Source organism: Aotus nancymaae, unplaced genomic scaffold (genome assembly GCF_030222135.1).
Source record: "Aotus nancymaae isolate 86718 unplaced genomic scaffold, 86718_ANA_hifiasm-v0.15.2.pri h1tg000059l, whole genome shotgun sequence".
NCBI lineage: Eukaryota > Metazoa > Chordata > Mammalia > Primates > Aotidae > Aotus > Aotus nancymaae.
In genome coordinates, this window is record NW_026988473.1 from 59,640,292 (window position 1) to 59,660,752 (window position 20,461).

Below are 20,461 nucleotides of genomic sequence, written 5' to 3' on the forward strand. Positions count from 1 at the left end.
CCCTCCTGTAGGCCAGGCCTAGTGTTGGGCCCTGGGACACAGAGAGGACTCTGATCCTACTTGACTTTCAAGGAGCCTCTCCAGGAAGAATCCACTGTATAAACACTTAGAGTTTCAGATGCTCTGAAAGAGGGAAGGTGGAAGTCTGATGCCAGCACAGAGACGGGGAGGGTCGTTGTAGGGCCATGAGCTATCTACCTTCCATTACCCCTCGTCCCACTCTCCAACTTTCTCCACTCATACTCTCCTTGGATGTTCTGTGTGGCATCTGTAGGTTGCCTTACCCTCTGGGCAATTAGAAGTTCTGGCAGGCCAGGTGTGGTGGCTCACACCTGTAATCCCAACACTTTGAGGGGCCAAAGTGGGTGGATCACCTGAGGTCAGGAGTTCGAGACCAGCCTGGCCAACATGGCAAAACCCTGTCTCTACTAAAATTACAAAAGTTAGCCGGGCATGGTGGCAGGCGCCTGAATTCCCAGCTACTCTGGAGGCTGAGGCAGGACCCAGGAGGTGGAGGTTGCAGTGAGCCGAGATCACTCCACTACACTCCAGCCTGGGCAATAGAACAAGACTTCGTCACACACACAAAAAAAAGTTCTAGCAGAAAATTGGAGGGAGGAAGTGGCAGAGACCCTGCCAGGTTCCTGTGGGTTGTCTGTGCCCCTTCAGCAAAGGCCACAGCTTCCATGCGGCAGCCCTCTACACTCAGCCCCCATTGCACCTGTCGTGTACTCCTCTTAGTCCTTTAGGCCAAACTCCCTATGAGGTGACCAGCCCTGGGTTACTGCACCATCCCTTGAGTTTGGTCATAGCTTGCTTTCATCTTTGCGAACAGTCTTTGTATTAAATTGTCCTCAGATTACCCAATTTGGAAGTGCTGCTTCCCACAGGGACACTGACTAATACAAGGCAGAGGTAGTCAGGAAGGGTGCCATGGAGGTGATAGTTAAAGGTGCTCTTGCCTGGGAGATGATCTTTCTAAAGCATAAAATCCTGTTAAAAACCAAGACTGCTTGCCATCCAAGACTATACACCATCAGGACCCTGATGACCAAACAGCATGTGGGGAAGTCACCAGGAAGAGGGACAGTAGGGGGCTTGGAAATGGAAGTAAAGAGTTCCAAGAGGGGTGCAGCCATGCCACACAGCTGCTCTGGCTGGCAAATTCCTTGGAATAAGGAGGTGGGTAGGTTTATAGGCTAGAGGGCCATGCCAGGCCACCTCTACACTGCCCACCCACTCTCCAAGTGAGTTGAGCACTGAAAAGAGTTTAATCCCGATGGGCCCCAGCCTTGGGGCAGGAGAAGTGGTTAAATCCCAACCCCATGTGGCAAGCTATTTAATTCCCTGAGCTTTCATTTTGCCAACTGCAAAATGGGACTAACCTCACAGGGCTGTGGGGGAAGCATAAAGGAGGCAATGAATGGCAATTTGCTTCCGTCCAGTAGTTCTAATGTTTCAGGTGCTCCCTCTCCCAGCCTTGGGAGGCAGGAAAAACGTACAGCTTTGAGGGTCTGGAAGACTTAGTGTGAATTCCAGCTTTACTACTTACTCCCTGCGTGATCCAGGACAAGTCACTTCACTTCCTCGCATCCCATTTGCAAAGGGGTGGGGGTAATCACCGCTTGTGAGGACTGGGCTGTGAGGACTGGGTAAGCTCACACGAGCCAGGGCCCAGCACAGAGCAGGGAGCTTGGTACATGTTTGTTTCCGTCTTTCTACTTGTGCATTTTTAGGGTAAATGTCCTTTCTGCCTTATAGTCTGGCCACTTACCCTCCTCGAGGATGTGTGCAACGGAGGAGCTAAGACTGCCATCACTGAAACGTACCTCAGAGGTGCATGCATCAAACCCCTCATGAACTACAAAGCTGCACGCAATCCTCAGTGGCAGTACAACACTGCTGACTGAAGTGGTGCGAGGGTGAGCCATCCTTACGGATGTTTCTCTCATCACACCCCTCCTTTGGTCCATCCCCCAACAGGATGAAGTCCAAGCTTCTTGGCAGGACCACAAAGCCCACCCTGGTCAAGACCTTCTTGGAGGCATGACTAGACCAATCTCTGATTTACCCAACGCGCCCATGGGTTGAGAGATGGTGAAGGGAAGGTAACTAGGTCCTAGAACACATTCTCACAGCTGTCCTGCTCACACACTTGCAGGAAGGGCAGGGCTGGTCATTATAGGAGTCTAGGGATGTCAGGAGGCACAGGAGGGGGCCAGGAGAAGTCAGAGTCTTGTGTGAGCCCTCCAACCTTGTCCCACCTCACACAGGGGAAAAGAGTCCCAGGGCACAGGAAGCTGCCAAGAAACTTCCTTTCTGGGCTACTCTAAGTTTGGGTCTAGTTTTCCTTCCAAATCCAATCTGGACCAAGCTGTTTAAGTAGTACCCATGGGCATGGCGGCTGGAGGCCAAGGGGAAGGAGTCTTCTAGAAGTTGGGATGCCAGGGGCTGTTCGCTCTGTGAAATGGCACAGAAGCAAGCAATTATGCCTCTCAGCCCTTGGACTTGCCTCTGCATCCTCTCATAGACATTCCCACATGGGAAAGGCCCAAGCTGGGGATCAGCAGATTTTATGGCCCTATTCCCCAAGCACCCATCTCTGCACCACCAACCTCGCTGATCTTTCTAATCCACCAATCCGATCAAAGTGCCTCTCTGCTCACACCCCTCCTTTGGTCTATCCCCCACAGGATGAAGTCCAAGCTTCTTGGCGGGACCCACAAGACCATTCAGATCTGGTCCCTGTCCTCAGCCTCACTTCCTGTCTGTCTCCAGCCTCACTTCCTACCCCTCCTCTGCCTGTATCTTTCTTCCAGCCACACCAGGATGCTCACAGTTCCCACCTCCAGGCCTTTGCCCATGCTATAACCTCTGCCTGACACCTTTCCCCTTCCCCCATGCCTTACAGAATCAGACTTCTCATCTCAGGTCCTGTGGCAATGTCACTTCTTCTTGACCTTTCCAATTTACCATTCCCTCCCCTTCCTCTGTGACTCTACTATTCTTTTTCAGGGGGCAGTCCACCTTGAACTAAGCATCTATGCCGAGCTAGGCCCACACTAGGACACAAAGTGATGAAGTTCCTGCCCTTGGGAAACTCCTGGGCCCATGGAGAGGCAGGCAGACAGTGACAGCACAGGGGGAAAGGCCAAACTTGGCATTGCCTTCCATGTTACCCTGTGCCACAACCTGGTGGTCTTGGGATCATTGGCTTTAGGACACCATCTCTCGATTGGGTCTCCTCGAAGCCAGGGACTAAGTCCAGTTACTCTCTGTGTCCTGAGGGCTGGGCTCAGAGAAGGTGCACAGCAAAACTGCGCTGAAGTAGATGAACTTGGGATCTGAATGTTTCAAAAAGGCCTTGGTAACTCCAAGTCTTGCCATTTAAGACAATGATGTCTTACGTTACAGCACAGTGGTAACACTCTTACATGCTGTAATTTCACTTGATCTTCAAATACTCAAGTGAAGTCAGCAAAACAGAAACTGTCACCTCTATTTCATGATGCAGAAACCAAAAGCTAGACAAGATAGTGATACTGACTTGCCCAAGGTGAGAGAGTGGGCCCTGAGTTCCAGTCCAGGCCTCTTCCACAGAAGACATTTCCAGAGCAGGCACAAGCCACAGACTGATCTGGGATCTTCTAGGCCAGCAGGAGTCTTGCTTCCAAGAGCACTCTCCCTGAGGAGAGGATGCCAGGATTCACTGGCACCTTCAGCCTCCTCCTGGCTTCACTCCTCCTTGCCCAAAAATAAACCACACCTGTTTCCACCTCCCAGCCTTTGCACATACCAGTCTCCATGTCTCCCCCCATCCCCCACACGTGGCATGCCACTAGCCTACCCTCAGTTTCCTAAAAGGCACTAAGATCTTTCCAGCCTCATGGCCTCAACACATGCCAGACCCCTGCCTGGGATGCTTTTCTTTCTGCTCTTGGCCAACTCAGGCCTTGGGACCCAGTGACATGGTCTGAGAGACTTATCCCTGTGGCCTTGAGAGGACTGAACAAATGGAAGTATTTCTACGTTGCACCAGTGGCATTTATTACCTGCTGCCCTGCGCCTGTTAACTTCTGTCATTCTCCCCTCTACCTGTGAGAACACGATAAAGATCACAGCTAGCTTGCTCCAACTATGCCTAAGAAATCTGTCTTGTCACTGCCATGCTTGTTGTCCTCACTCATTTCCTGAGCCTCCCATCCAACAAGTTGCTCCACCACGTTCTGGTGGATCTTGCTTCCTTTGTTCTTCTCTAGACAAGGCCTTCCCTCCATTCCATCTACCACTGCCCTGCCTAGAGGCTCATCCTCTCTCACATGGATTCCCCCCGCCTCACAGACTCCCCACTGCCCTCCTGGCCTACAGCCTGTCCTGTCCATTTCCCATACAATGGCTAAGGGCTCTTAAAACTCACCTGACAAGTCATTTCCCTACTAAAGCTCTCCCAAGACCCAGCTTCTACCCTGATGTCTCAAGAGTGCCACTTCCAAGCCTCCCTCAGTTCAAGCACCCACGCCTCTCACTTTGGCCTCATTTTCAACAGTTGCCTGGGCTCCAGCCACTCCAGGGTCCCCAGCCCTGCCCCAAACATGCTGGCTTTTCTAACACTTTATGCCTATCTTTCTGCTTTGCCCTCATATCCTCCATCTGCAAAATTTCTACCCGTTAATAGGCAAACAATTCTGGAAGCTTTCTATGTGCCAGACACTACCTAGGCTCTTTTTGTACCTTACCTCATATACTTCCTCAAAGCACCTCCCAAAAATAATAATTATTATTTCTATTTTACAGATATGGAAACTAAGGCTCAATAGAGGCAGGGCAAGAACTGGACTCCTAGTCTATCTGATTCCAAAACTGCCGTACACCAACCTCTCTGGGAAATGCACCAGCCCCACCTCCCCTACCCCAAGGCAGAGTCCTTTCTCCTCTGTGGTTCCATAGCCCCCTGGTTTCTCGCTTGTCTCAGCTGTTGTCACCAGTGACAGTGTGTGGCTGTCTCTGCCGCCCCCCCAAGGTGAGCATCCCAAGGGCAGAACCTGGGCTAATCTGGCTGGGTCTCCAGCACCCAGAAGGGTGTAAGTGCTCTGTGGGGTTTCTTGATAAAGAGATAGAAAGCCAGAAGCAGTTTGGGTGGTTTAGACACTCAGCCCTAATCTAACTAATCCTGCTACCAGTGACAAAAGCAGGATCTTCGCATCTTTGCCGCCAAAGAACAACCCAGCCAAAAGAGAAAAAAGCCGAGCCCCTGCACGCCCTCGCCTGCACTGCACGTGCTCGGTTTTCCCCTCCCAGGTACCGCCGCCGGGCCGTACCAATCTCCGCGGGGGAGCGCCCGGCGGCGGACTGAGGGAGCGGCGGGAATAACCGGGCGCGCTCCCTAGAAGGAGGGCTCAGAGCTGCTCTCCTCTCACTCATTCCCGGGATCCTCGCCAAGCAGGCTGCCGGCCCGCCCTGGGCCCGCGCCGAGCCGAGCCTCAGGCATTGTTCCCCCGCGAGCAAGTGGCGTTGGCCGCGGCTTGGAATGGCCCGTCCCGCCGCGCCGCGCCCCGCCCCGCCCTCTGCGTCGCCGCCCGCCGGGTTGTGAGGTGATAAAGTGCCGCGCTCCGGGACGCCAGCGCCGTGGCCGCCGTCTCTGCTGGGCTCTAGGCTGTTTCTCCCGCGCCGCCACTGGCCGCCGGCCGCCGGCCGCAGCTGCCGGTGTCCTAGCCGACCAGTCTCGGCGCCGTCCCGGTGCCCCCGTGCTCTGCGCGAAGCCCTGGCCCCGGCGGCCGGGGCATGGGCCAAGGGCGCTGGGTGAGGCGGCTTCGCGCGGAGCCGTGACGGGGCGGGCTTCAGCATGAAGACCCTCATAGCCGCCTACTCCGGGGTCCTACGCGGCGAGCGTCGGGCCAAGGCTGACCTGAGCCAGCGCTCTCACAGAGGACCTTCGCTGTCGCGCGAGGGATCTGGGAGATGGGGTGAGTGTCTGCGGGGTGAGCGCCACCGCGCAGGGGGCTCCAAGGCCTGGGCAGCTTCCGTCCTGGGGTTATGGACCTGCGAGAAGATTTTCTGGAAAGGGCCCTGTAGCAGGCTGGTGGGTGCTGTTGAGTGCATGTTCCTTCTCCACTCTGACACTCATCAATTTTTGCGACCTCTGTTGCATCACTTTCCACCACCACCCCCGGCTTGTTTCCCTCATCCGTGAGGTGGGAGTGGTACCACCCAACCTTCTCAGTTATTAGGGATGTTAGAGAACTCTTCCCCAAGCCCCACTGCGGCTGGTGACCCCTGGCAGTTCCCTCCCATCTCCCTTCACCAGGTGCCCTGGATGGGGCAGGATGGCATGGGTTTTGCAATCTCCTGAGACAGCCACTAGACGGGGACATGCCCGACTGGAACAGGTGTGTCTGCCCTGCGCTGCCCCACGCCCATCCTCTCGCCCAGGCTCTGGAGCCCACCCAGCAGCAACTCTGAGCCTGGCACGCTTAGAACGCAGCAGGGAGGCCCCTGCGTGTCTTCCAGGGTAACTGAGGTCCTCAGTGAATTGACAGAGTTGCAATCAATCCCCCTCCCACCCCCGGCAGCTTTTCCCTTGCAAGGAAGAGCAGCTCTTCCAACCCCCACATCCCTTACCTGGAGTTGGAGAAACTGAAGTGAGAGTAAGCATGCCGAGGGTTTCCTTAGCTGATACCTTAACCCCGGGAGACCCTGGGAAGTCATCACAGCCGTCCTGGTCCGCGTGTGTCTTGCATGAAGCCCCTTTCTCTCCTTCTAAGTCTGTATTCTGCTTGCTGAGCCTCTCTGACATGGATTTTTCTTTAGTAACTTAACAGTCGCCTACTCCACCCACCTCTATTATAAAAATAAAGCCTGCTAATTATGGGAATTTTGAAAAATATAGACAAAAGAAAACAATTTCTAGTAAATCGACTATCCAAAGATAGCTTCCTATTAGCATTTTAGTATATTTCTTATTTTCTTTATACACATTGCATAGATACAGTTGAGGACATGCTATAGATAGAGTTATGAATCTTGTTTTCTCCCCTTTAATGTAACATTGAGGTTTCTCTTCTGTTAATCAAAATCACTTATAATGATCTAGTGGTTGCAATAACCCACCTGCAGCTGTACCACACTTTAACTGTGACCTGGGCATTGGCACTGGTCCTTGTGTGACTATCGCTGTGGTTATCTGCCTCTCTTGGTGTGGGTGCTGCTTGTTGCCCTTGAAGAGATACACAGCTGCTACCCTGTCTCCGGGGCAAGTAGCCTGAGCTGCCCCATGCACCCTGGCAGTAGCCTCTGACAGCCCCTTCTCTCACTTGAGTCCTTTTCTGTTCCCTCTGTCCTTTGATGTTCTTTGAGAATGAAGGGACTTGCCTGTGTTCATGCTTTTAAAGATGTTTTTGTACTAGATGGTGGGATAGCAATGTTCTCTGTGGTGGTGCTTCCTGGAGATTCCATTCCCTCAGCTCTGCCATCCACAGGCTAGGAGCTGTGTCTTCCAAGAGCCAGTGACCCTGGCTGTCATGTTTTTGACTTAGAGTTTGTAACTCAAGAGAACTTGTACTCTAGCGATTGGTTTTAACCAAGCCACTTAATATCATGTCAGGAACATTTCTCCATGTTGTTATCAGATCTTGAAAACTTTTTTTTTTTAACTGGGTGCAAGGAATGTACATCATGGAATGTAGGAAGGGATGGTATGAAATATAAACCAGTCAGTTTAGCTTTCTGGGATCTACTTTGGTGAAAGATTGGGTGGGGTAGGGGAGGGCACTGAAGCACATTTTGTTATCTGGGCATCTCCATTAGACCTGCTTTCTACATCCTTGGTCCTTGAAGATACTCCCCAGTGGCCTAGTTTGCCTCTGCAGATAAGGTCCCACTGTTCTGAGCTGGTGAACAGCCTGTCAGTTACAGTATTCAAGGAGAGACCATGGATTCTGTGAAGGGAAGTCCTGTGATGGGTGAGAGATTGAAATAGATACCTTGGCATCTGGTTTCTTGGCCAAAAAAAAAAAAGGCCATCTGTGGGGGTATGGGTAGGTGGGTGCATGCTGGTGGAACAGGAGTCTGTATTGATATTTCCTAATCTTTGGAGGGCTGTCCTGTGCCAGGCATGGAAGCTACAGAGTTCATCAGGACAGGAGGGATATATATCCTATTCTTCATCCTTGCCTTTGGACTAGGGACTCTTCATTTAGACAAGCCCTCTAATACCTGTCTGTATCCTCAGGGTTCAGCACAGGACACAGCATGAGATGATGGTGGTCCCAGTAAAATTCTGAGCTGATTTGTTGTGTGGGGCTTCAAAGAGTGAGGCTAGAAACAGGAGTGGGATGATGGGTGCAAGTTTTGTTTAATGAGTCCTTTCTGACAGCTGTTGAGGACTGCGACAGGCTGGGGTGGGTGAGGGTGGAGTCTTGCATCACTATAGATGTGCTTGAAACTAAGTGGCTAGATTGTTGGGGGTAACTGGGAACTGAAGGTTGACAGTCACCTAACCTAGTCCAAAGTCATAGAATGACACCATAGAATGTTCTCTCCAATGCTCCCCTCTCATGCTGTCTCTATTGTTCTCTCTCATGCTCCCCTCTCCAATTCTGTGTAGCTCGCCGCCTCACTACATCACTTCCCCAGCTGCATAGAGGCCACTTTGGGGCTGTGTTACCAAGGGCTCATCTAGGCTGGGAACAGAGGGCCAAGAGTAATGTTGTATTAACAGGCTCGGTGACTCAATGGCCAGTGTTGAAATCCTGCCCCACCTCCACCCTCCCACCCTCAAATTCAACAGCAAGTACTTGAGTTGTAAAAATTAGTGCTGGATCGGGCCCAACCCTCATGTTGCAAATGGGATCACTGGGGTCCCCAGAAAGAAGGGACTTTCCCAGGGTTATCAAAGCCAGGCTAGAACCCAGATCCATCTCCCAGTCTGTGACCTGACTCCTTAAACCAAAGGGTGGCGAGGCCATGAAGGGTTGAGTGCAGAGCTCTGTGCTTTGTAGGTTCTCAGCAGTTTGCTCAATGAGTGAAAGTTGCCCTGTGGTCTCCATGATGTGGGTGGCAGCTTATCCCTTCTCAAGCTTTTTGAGGAGGCTCCCCCAGCCTGCCCTAGTGGATTAGAGAAACCAAAATCCCTCAGAGCTTTGGCTGCCAGCTGAACTGCCAGTTGCTCCCTCCCCACAGCCAGTCACCCTTCAGACTTTCCAAACTCTTCCTCCTGACCTATGAAGGAAGCCCCATCTGAACAGTCCCCACTGCCTCACAACTTCCTCTCCTACCATGTCACCCACTATGCTGCAGACACACGGCAGTCTTCCTGTTCCTGCAGCATGACTCCCAATTCAGTCTTATCTCAGGGCCTTTGAATATGCTGCCTTTCTGCCCAGGTCTTTGCATGGCTGGCTTTAGAACATTCAGTCTCCTCTCAGAGGTATTCCCTGGCCACCCCATCTAGAGAGCCACTCTCAACCACCACATCTTGTTTTATTTTTATAGCCCTTATCACTACCTAAATTTTCATGTTTGCTTATCTGTTTAAGCAATTGTCTCTCCATAAAAGCTCACACCTGTAATCCCAGCACTTTGGGAAGCTAAGGAGGGCGGGCGAATCAGGAGGTCAGGAGGTCAAGAGATTGAGACCATCCTGGCTAACACAATCCTGTCTCTACTAAAAATACAAAAATGAGGCGGGTGTGGTGGCGTGTGCCTGTAATCCTAGCTACTCAGGAGGCTGAGGGAGGAGAATCGCTTTAACCTGGGAGGTGGAGGTTACAGTGAGCTTAGATCAGACCACTGCACTCCAGCGTGGGCGACAGAGTGAGACACTGTCTCAAAAAAAAAAAAAAATGAATATCAATCCCTTGGTTGGCTGGGCCGTGGCTCATGCCTGTAATCCCAGCACTTTAGGAGGCCAAGGTGGGAGGATCACTTGAGGTCAGGAGTTCGAGGCCAGCCTGGCCAACATGGTAAAACCCCATCTCTACTAAAAATACAAAAATTAGCCAGGTGTGGTGGTACATGCCTGTAATCCCAGCTACTGGGGAGGCCGAGGCAAGAGAATCGCTTGAACCCAGGAGGAGGAGGTTGCAGTGAGCCGAAATTGTGCCACTGCACTCCTGCCTGGGTGACAGAGCGAGACTCCATCTCAAAACAAAACAAAAAGAACAATCAGAAAGAAGAATATCAATCCCTTGGGAACAGGAACCTTGTCTATCTTTCTCAGTATTGTGACTCCAGGATCTAGCACAGTGTCTGACACTGGTAATAGGTACTTAGTATTTGTTGAATGAAGGAATCATTAATGGAACTGCCCCATTCCTCTTGGAGGAAGCCCTGCTTTTAGCTTCCGTGTGATTCCTTGAGCTTTCCTTGGGCCTTCTCTGTACCTATAACCTCCTGTGCTGCGTGCTGAGGTTGCAGCTGTTCCCTGCCCTGAGGTACCCACAGTCTGGCAAGGAGCTGGCTCCATGGCTACGTGGCGAGTGGGCAGAGCCACTCTCACCGTAGCCACCCTTACCACTTCCCAGGGCTTATTAGAAGCCAGAGAGCCAGGATTCCAGACCTTTTGTCTGGGATATGGCTAGGGGGCTTACTTCTTCTCTGGGGAATCTCCTATCTAGAAAATAGGGTCAGAATTCTCAGATTCTCAAGGATAGAGGGTTTTGTGAACTTGTGACATTCATGTTAGTCCTTGCCATTTGTCCTGTGTTACACATGCAACAGGCCTCCAATACTGTGGAGAGTGGCAGACCCTGCTCTAGGGCATCCAGGAAGGCTTCACTGAGGTAGGGATTTGGGGTGTGGACCCTTCAGTTTATTGATTGAGCACCTTCCGTGTGTCAGCTGCAGTCCCTGCCTTTGAGGAAGTGAGATCAGGGGGATGTACACAAGATGACTGTGCAGAGTGAGCAATGACAGGAAAGACTGCAAAGAGGCAAGAGGGGGGAGCTTAATCACCCTGAGGTCAGGGAAGTCTTCCTGGAAGAGGTGACATTCAGTCTGAATCTGGAAAGATGAATAGACATTAGCAAGACAGGCAAGAACATTCAGGTACAGGAAATAGCATAAATAGAGGCATGAGATTTGGATAGAAGAGACAGACTGACTGCAGGGCCTCTGAGTGACCAACCAAGGCTGAGGTCCTAGTGTACTGAGAGCCAGAGACAAGAGACAGAGAGGATACTGGATTCAGGCCTGTGGTGGCTCACCTACGTCTGCAGCAGGAGGAAGACTTGAGAGCTCATAGGAAAGGAGCCTGGTGCAGTTAGTTTCTTGGCCTTCAGCACTTTGAGGGCCTCCTGTATGGAGCTGCTGGCTGATTTGAGAGTCTCATGGGCAGGACCCAGGGCTAGGAGTCAGGTCTGGACTCTGCCCAGCCCCTGCTTGACCACTGACCTACTCTTGCAGCCTCAGCAAACCACTAGCCTTCCTGACTCTCAGTCTCCTCATCTATGAAATGAGCAGAAGTGTCGCAAGAACCTGTGCAGATTATGGTGCAGACACAGAGAAGTAAACCTGTGAACCTTTGGGGAAATCAGTAGAAATGGGAAATACAACTCCTTTTCTTGTGAGAGCAGAATTAGCCATTCTAAGCCCTGCATCTGCTTCCCATGTGACCTTGGGCATTACCCTGCCTCTTGGGGCCTCAGCCTTCTCATCTGCACATTGTGGAGGACTGGTTGAGATGACCCGCTTGGCTTCCCTTCATCCCTGCTGGAGAAATGTGATTCCAGTCTTGTCCCTAATTGCTGTGGGACCCTTGAGGTCAGCCACCTCCTTATTCTTGTCCTCAGCTTCTCCTTGTGAAAATGGTGCACTCATCCACTTGGGAGCAAGGTAAGTGCCCCCGAAGAACCTGTCTCCCATGCTTGCCCATGTATTGCGATGAGGACATATTTTGGAGATTCCTTGGTGACATACCCACAAGCTGGTAGTGTTGCCATGGTAACCTCTTCCACTGCAGTAGCTACTTTTTGAATGTGCTAGGTCACGGTGGGTGGGGATGGGGAAAGCGGGCCCCTGGGGTCCTCAGCAATCATGTCCAGGGTCCTGGATGTAGCACCATGTTCGATTTCAGGAACATGGCATCCTAAGAGCCTCACTTCCTTGGCTCTACCTCTAGGAGCTCTGTCCTACTTGATGAAAACGGAATAGATGGAAACCCAGGTGTATGGAGTAGCCCGAGGAGGCGCTTATATTCCCTTTAGGGTGATCTGTGGATAAAAATTCATTAGTGGATTCTAGCAGAGCACAGATGGCCCAAGTTAGCAGCAACTTCCTAATTTAATGCTAATGGGGAAACTTAGAGAGGGGAGGAAGAGGCTTAGGGGCCCAGCAAGTCTACAGATCCTCAGCCTGGCTCCCTGCAGCAGGCCCTGAGGACTGACAGCTCACTTCCCACCTGGCATACCTACCGTAGCTGTGTGCTGACTCTCTATTAGTTTGGCTTCCCCTTTGGGCCAGATGTCCCAGTGGGTCCTGCTTCAAGGATACCTCATTTGCAAAACAGAACCCTTAAAGGGGATTATTAGTCTTTCCAGAAAAGAACTCACTGGCGTTTCGGGACCAGGTAGATGGCTAGCTAGCTGCCTTAGGGCTCTTAGGCACCAGTGGAGGGAATGGGTTCTGACTGGCTGTCTTATATGCCTTCAGCATAGAGGCCAGGACTCCTCGACCTGTCTTTTCCAACTAGACTCACACAGTCTGTGCTGCAGTCTGGCTAAACTACTTGCAGTTAATTCCTCAAACTTGTCCTCTCTCATTTTTGGGCCTTTGCAATGCCTTTTGCAGAACTCTGCTACCTGGAGTTCTGCCCCTGTACCTTCCTCCTAGAAGGCATCCATAAGAACACCCTCCTGTGGGGGTTGGGGGCCTCCCCTGCATTCCTGGTCCTGAATGACCCTTTGTTATAATTGTTTGCAGCCTTGTCTCCCAGCCATATCTGGGGTGGGCAGCCCAGGAGCAGAACTCAGCCTCTAGCAGATGCCCAAGAAGCAGAGGAGAGGCAGGGTCTAGAAGCTCCCCTCCTGGTGTGGAGCCTGGCATGTAAAGGGTACTTAGAAAGCACTGGTATGAATGTTAGTGTTTGGCTTTCACCCTTCTCTCTCCCTTCCTCTGGGGCCTTCCACTGTTGCCCAGACATTAACCACCCTCCAGCTGGAGAAGACATTTCCCTCCTGATTCCCCAGAAAGCTCTGCTTGACCCTCTGTCCTGGCACAGGTCAGTCAGCTGTGGGTGGACTTTTTTCTGTCTTTGTCTAGGCCCTGTTTATTCATCATAGTCCCCTCAAGCATTCAGTCATTCAGCAAACATTGGTTGAGCACCTTCTCTGCGCCTGACTCTGTGCTGAGTACCAGGGCCCAGATGAATGAGACATGGTCCCTGCAAACACATACACATACCTTTTCCCATAATGAGAAAGGGCTGAGTACAGGGGTGAGATGGGACAGGCAGGGATGTGGTCAGTCCAACCTAGACAGAGAAGAAGGAAAACTTTCCAGAGAAAGAGTGAACAGGTTGGTCTCTAGCAGGCCGGTGCTCAGTGCCTGGTGGATGCCTGGTAAGCATGTTTTAAAAGACTGACCAAACAAGACTTGGAAGCAGTAGAACTCTACCTGGGGGCACTGCAGGCAGGTCAGAGAGTGTGGGGAGACTTCCTGGAGGAAGGAGTCTCTGGCTGAGCACATGGTGAGGCACCAAGTGGGAACAGCTTCTTGTGTGAGGCTTGTAGAAGCCCAGTCCTGGCGTGGGATTCTAATAGCAGCAGGCATGACCCTCCAGGGCTGGCAGCTTTGCCATGACGGGCCTCTCATCATTGTGTGTGGACTCCCGCTGAAAGGTACCTGCCTGGAGGAGCCTGGAAGAGAGCTCACCTCCAGCCTTGATGAAGTGACATCTCTTTGGCACTTGGCCTGACTTCCTAGACCTCCCTGGGGCTGGAAGAGCCCACCAGGGGTCAGTATATACTGACCCTCACTCTGCTGCCTCTTTTCATAACATAGAATCTGTGACCATGCACCTCTTAAAAAACTGTTTGCTTTCTCTGTCTGCATGCAACTTGTCCTTGGCCCTTTGGGGTAACTTGGGGGTGACCTTCTCACTCACCTAGACCCAGGGCAAACATTAGGTCCAGATGGGCCCAGGTGTGGGGCATCCTTGGGGTTGGGCATGTGGGCTGGGTGACCCCCCTGCCACCTCAAGGAGCCCAAGAGGCTGTTCACACCTCTCTTAGCTCGCTGGCATCTTTCTGGCTCTCTTACATTCATGCCAGACACTCTGTTTGGCCCTTTTCCATAAGTTATTTAGATTCCTCATGACAATCCTGGATTGAAGCTAAGGAGGACACTGAGTCCTGGTTGCGGGGGAGTGACTTGCAAGGTCTCACTGCAGGTAAGAATCAGAGCCAGGGTTTGAATTCTAAGTCAGCCTGTCACCTACGCCTCTGTTCCTAGGCAGGGTAGGCATTATTTTACACATCAAACAAGAGAGGACACCGAGGCTTACTTGGTAATTAACCAGCATTCATACAGTCTTTACTTGTTATGAACTCTTGCCTATACATTATCTCATTTAATTCCCACAACAATCTGGCGAGGTAGGTATTAGCCCCACTGTACAGATGAGGAAGCTGAAGCTTGTATAGGAAGTGACTCATCCAGGCCACTTCCTATGAGTTAGGGTCCGTGTTCTCTCGACTCACGGTCCCCGTTTTCTGCACCTTCTCCAGGCTGGCATGCCCCCTGCCAGATAGCAGTGTGGAGGTGGGTAGAGGAAGCAGTGTGGGCTGTCCAGAAGCGTGAGCTGCCCACGTTCTCTGTCTACCACTGCTTCCCCATGTGCGCTCAGGGCCTCTTCTTCATAGGCCAGGGATCCTCCTACCCCTCTCTCTATCTCATTGCCCCAAATTATTTTTCTTCATAGCTCTCATTGCTGTCTGATGTTACATCATGCATTAATACATAGGTTTTTTATTTCTCTGTCAGCAGAAGTTAAGCATCCTAACAGGCAGGACATCATCTGCTGTGCTCACTACCTTCTCCAGGACTAGTATTAGAGCTTAGTACCTTGTATGTGCTCTACGCTTTGGGTCTCACTCTGTCCCCACCCACCCACCTCCCCCAGGAAGCCACCTTTGACCACTCATTCCAACTTCTTTATTCTCAGCTTCTATTTCGGGCAGTCATGCACCCCGCTTTCTGGGCTCTTGAGTATTTGGGTCTGCCTCATTAGAACTCCCTGCAAGGCTTTGTTCCAGCAGTTTCCCCCACCACATTGCCCACTTCCCTCCTCTTTGCCCCCTAGATCTTGTCTTTGGGGCCCTGGCAAAGCCTCATGGCCTCCTTGGAGCCTCCTCTGTGCTACTGTCACTCTGCTACCTCTTCTCATAACACACACCAATGGCCGTGTGCCTCTGGAAAAACTCTGCTTTCTCATGTATACCCCTTCCCACTCTGGAGATGGAGGAGTAATGCCAGTAGCCACTGCTTAATCACCTAACAAACGCCACATGCGCCTTACACACATTTTAAAATTCAATATTCCCAACAATTCTGTGAGGTGGGGATTATGACCCTCATCCTACAGATGAGAAAACCAAAGCTAGAGTTAGGTGACTTGCCTGAGCTCACAGAGCCAGGCAGGGGCAGAGCTAGTTCAGGGTCCTCTTTCACAGATTTAGGGGCTTGGGGCTCAGATACTGCTGCCCTCAGGCATGTAAGAGGAAGCCCAGAAAACTTGGGTTTCATCAGCCCCGAGGTGTGGCCTTCCTTGTCACTTGGATATCAGATATTGGGCAAAGAGGTACTCATAGACACCCTTCAACACTCCAGCCCTGCACTGGGCCCTGGGTCTGAGGGTTGCTTGGAAGCACATGGGTTGGGGGGTAGGGGGGAATCACACTCCTTGTACTGCCAGTCTCACCAGAACATCCCCATGAGACTTTAAGCATGATATGGACAGAGGAGGCTTTGCCAGGCTGTGTTCCTGAAGTCTGGGTATGAGCTGGCTTGTTAATTGGGGCCAGCCTTCAACAGCGTGGCATTGTAGAGGTGATGGGGGACCAGGAGCCTGAATGCCTGCCTTAAGTCCTGGCTCCTACACCATGACATCAAGCAAGTGGTTTTGAATCTTTTGGCCTCACCTCATCTCAGTTTCTTTCTCTGTGAAGCAGATTGCCAGTCCTCCCCTTGCCTGCCTTCCCAGAGAGTGCTGTGGGACGGTGAAACCCCACATAGATGCAGGAGAAGGAGATTACTTTCTGGGTGGTAAGAGAGCTGCTCTGGGCCTCTCTGGCAGCTCTACTCCCTCTGCCTTCCCCAAATGTAGGAGCAAATGAGCTGTGTAAAGCAAGTGCTGCCCGGGAGCAGCTATTTGAGTTGGCTGTTGGGAATCTTCCCCTACAGCCTGTCTCATCTCCCCCCACAAAACAAAGACATCTGTAGGTAGCAGGGTTGTGTTCCCTTTATAGGCAGGGAAACTTGTGCCTAGGGAGGGCAAGAGAGGTTCATCCCCCATCTCTGGGGTTGGTCCTCAGTGATGGGGCTGGCTTGGCCTTCTGCCAGGCAGCCCAGTCTAACTTGGGCATCCAGGCCTATAGCTGCCTCTGAGGTAGCTCTGGATTTACTTATGGATTTGCTCAACCATGCAGTAAACCTCTATGAGCTCCTTTCACCACAAACAAATCAGGTACCAAGTCCTGGCACCCAGGAGTCACTGGCAGTGGGATGGCCAAGTAAAGTGACACTGGTGCTGTGGGAGTGTACAGAAAGAGTGTGTGGGTGTGGTGAGGGAGCAGATTGGAGCTGGGACTTGGCTGGATGCTGAGGCTCCCTGGTGGCCCCACTCAGGAGTCACGAAGTCAGGCTGGGTGTGAAGGTGATGGCATGTGGTGGCATCTGATTGCAGCATTGGCATCCCTACCAGCTTCTGCTGGGATCCTCTCAGCCACAGCTAGGGCAGAGGAAGTACTGAGGCAGAGGTGGCAAAGGCTAGCAGTGATCTGGGGGTGCCCAACCGAACCCTCACTTCCCATCTGCCTAAGTATACCAGAACTGCTGCAAGGTGGTAAGCTCTAAGTCCCAAATACCCTGCCAGGAGTCCTCAGGAGGGTGGATGCCAGAGATCACAGACTTCACCCTCCTTACCCCCGCTTCATAGATGGGGAAACTGAAGCCCAGAGAGGTGGGGAGACTTAGCATGGGAGTTGGTGGCAGAGCTGAGACTAGAACCCCAACTCCTGCTGCCACTTCACCTGCTGTAGGAGATGCCTGCTCCTGACCTACCCCTCTGAAGGAAAACACGTTATTCATTTATCCCTTTCCCCTCCGAGTTCCCTACCATTTCCCCCTGCTTTGTTGTGGGGAGCAGAGAGAAGGAACTGGGGGACCCACAACATCGGGGCAGATGCAGGCCTGGAGGTTGGGCCTGAATTGAGTTCAGCTCTGCCAGCCTCTGGCTGAGTGACCTTCACCCAGTGTCACCATCAGAATGGGGTGTTGATGCCAAACTCACAGGAGTCCAAGTGCCTGTGCAAGGGCATGGGCGGGGGGGGGGGGGGGTCCCAAAGCTTCCTGGGCCTCTTGTGCATCATACCTGTCACTCAGCCCTGCAGAGAGGGAGCTCAGGGGCCTGAGGAGTGGCCAGAGCACCCCTTGGGGCAGCCAGGGCACTGGGGATCCAGATAAGAATCAGACCCAGGCCTGGCCCTCGGGCAGTTTCCAGTGTGATGCAGAATCAGCTTGTAATCAGCAGTTAGTACAAGGTCAGGGGCTATGGATGCCTTGAAGAGGACTCTCTCTCTTGTTTCTCCATTGTGCAGGTCTGACTTTCTCTTCAAATAGGTTATCTTCATGGGTGGTAAGATGGCCCCTGGCAATTCCAGGCTTGCATAGACCTTAGAGTTTATCATCCCAGAGAAGGAAAGGCCTTTTCTTTCCAAAGGCTTCCTGGAAGACATGCTGCCCTAGATAGGTTCGAAACCTCTCTGGGTTTTGAAGGATTTATTGCTTTATCTCATTATCAGGGAATCATCAAGTGATCAAAGCAGGGAAGGCCTCTACCTAGAATATTTCTTAGGTGGACTGGGGGCTCCTACTAGCCCACATGGGGTTCAACATCCATGGCCAGGCCATGGTCATATGGCCAGGCCATAGGGCCCAGGCTCTATGGTCAGCCAGGTTGGGATTGTCTGAGAAGGCCTGGGCCTGAGAAATGCAGAGGAGCAGTCCTCCCAGCCTCCCTCTCCAGGAGCCTTCCCACTCTGACCCCCATAGAAGCACTTGGCATTTGGTATTTGGGACCTAGAGCTCACCATCTTGCAGCAGTCCCAGTACAGTTGTCCAGGCAGATAAGAAGAGAGGGTTCACTTGGTAGACTGCATTTCCCACTTGGCAGAGCAAGCTGTGGGTGGCAGTTGGGGCTGGATAAGGCAGGGTGAGAACCAAATGAGCAGTGTGGGAAAAGCCTGAGCTCTAACCCACCTTGCTGTGGGACTTGTGAGACTCCCACAGGCCCTCAGTTTCCAGTCTATATAATGGGATGAGGGTTGAATTAGGTGATGTGTGTTTCCTGCACTATGACTTTACCTAATTTTAAGACACCTAATAAGCTTAGCAGAAAGATTTGAATTAGACATGATGACGAATTTTTGGGTCTTCTCGGTTGTTTCAGTTCAGGGTATGTCATCAGTGAAATTTCTATACTCCTCCTCCAAGCAGGAGAGCTGGACAGGGTCTGGCCCTGGCGCCAAGGTCGGGAGCTTGATAAGCTGACTCCCAGCACACCTATTCCCTAAGCACCCCTCAAACCTCTGGCTTCAGGGGCCTGTCTGCAACAGGAAGCAGTCAGCCAAGAGAAGGCATCCATTGCCTTTCTTCCGTGTGGAGTAGAAGGTGGTGGCCCCCAGTGCTGTCCCTCACCCCTACCTGAGTCTTTGGACTGAAGCACTTATAGTGGTGTTTCTCAGACTTAATCACCTGGGGATCTTGTTAAAATGCAGATTTTGATTCAGTAGATCCAGTCTGGAGCCCAAGGTCCTGCATTTCTAACCTGCTCACAGGTGATGCTGATGCTGCCCTTCCCAGACCACACTTTGAGTAGGAAAGTACTAGAGTACATTTTGTCTTCTCTCTAGCCAGGGCATCCAGCCTGCCTCAGATGGAGCAGGAACTCACCCGCCATTTATCCAACCCCAAGTGAAGCAGGAGGCCATGGCTCAGGAGGCACAGCCAGTTGCTGGGAGATGACTTGGCCATCCCCAGTCCTTGGATCAAGTATTCAAGCCTATGCTTGGACTTCACTTCCCTCCCTTATATACTCACCCAGGCCTGTCCCCACTTGTAGGTGAAGGTGAAAGGTTCTGAGACCCTCAAGGATAAGCATGTGATGAATTCATCTGTCTAGGCTCCACTGCTGGACAGGCTGACCAGAGCCTGAGCATTACCTTCCCACTGTGTCCTGTGTACAGAGCCTTTGCACTCAGCAGCTGCTCTGGGGAAGGAGGAGATCCTCTAAGCAGGGTCAGGAATGCTGAGTTTCAGTCCTGGCTCTGCTGCCTACTACCTGGGTAGCCCTGGGCCAGTCAGTTCCTGTCTCTGAGCCTCAGTCTCCCTGGCTGTCTAATTAGGCTATACTGGATGACCCCAGAGGGCCCTTGGGCTCTAGGATGGATTGTTGGGCAACTCTGGAGGTGGGAAAGTCCTATGAAGGTAGGATTTTTATAAAGGGGGTGAAGGAGCTATTATGAGGCAGACCACTGGAATGGCTCTGTGGCCCAGCCTCTTTATATGCTTTTGTGAGTTCATATCCTGCCACCTCCACCCCAGTTATGCCTATGAAGTTATTAGATGCTACTGAGCACCCAGTTTATGCACTGAGGATATGGCAGTGAGCCCTGCAAGCTTGCCTGGGGGCACATAGTGAGTGGAACCAAAGTCTGAACCTAGGTTTAACTCTTCTGCTAAACCAAGCCCCTTTCCTCCAGGGAAAGGGGCCCTTTTGAGGCCTAGCATTTCCTACCTTCCTCCTAAAAGTCAAAGCATTTGTTAACTTGATAAGGGTAGGTCTCTTTCTAAACTCTGCTGCGGCTTTGTTCTGCAGATTTTAAAGAAAAGCAAAGGCTTGAGTGTAGCCCCCCAAATCCCTCTCCCTCCCTGCTCCCAGCTTATATGCTCAGTTGAAAGGTCATGAGACCCTCAAGGACAAGATTGTGACTAACTCATCTGCACTCTGGGCCTTGCATAGAGTAGATAGTATGAAGGAATGTTTGATGGGCACACAGTAGGCACTTGGTGAAGATATATCGAACAAAGGGCATGTACTGGGGGCTCAGCAAAGAGGGGTTCGAGGTGGCCTACTCCTTCAGCTGCTAGAAGGAATGGGGTATGGGTGAGGAACCTTTACCCATGCTCTTTTCCAGTGCCATCTCTTGCAGTCACCAGGCTTCCTGTTCTCACTGCCCATCAGCTGCTG

General features: G+C 51.9%; 1 protein-coding gene across 2 annotated transcripts in view; it reads left to right on the top strand.

The window, feature by feature from the left end:
- The first annotated feature begins 5,622 nt into the window (after positions 1–5,622).
- Positions 5,623–20,461, top strand: part of DGAT2 (diacylglycerol O-acyltransferase 2) — a 34,714-nt gene continuing 19,875 nt past the window's right edge. Inside the window, exon 1 of one of the 2 annotated variants that reach the window (XM_012469642.2) lies at positions 5,623–5,963. In XM_012469642.2, coding sequence (XP_012325065.2) covers positions 5,843–5,963 — 121 coding nt within the window. In that variant the 5' untranslated portion in view covers positions 5,623–5,842. Of the gene's footprint in view, positions 5,964–11,555; positions 11,830–20,461 lie in introns of those variants that run through there. The other variant, XM_012469643.2, reaches the window with a different exon arrangement.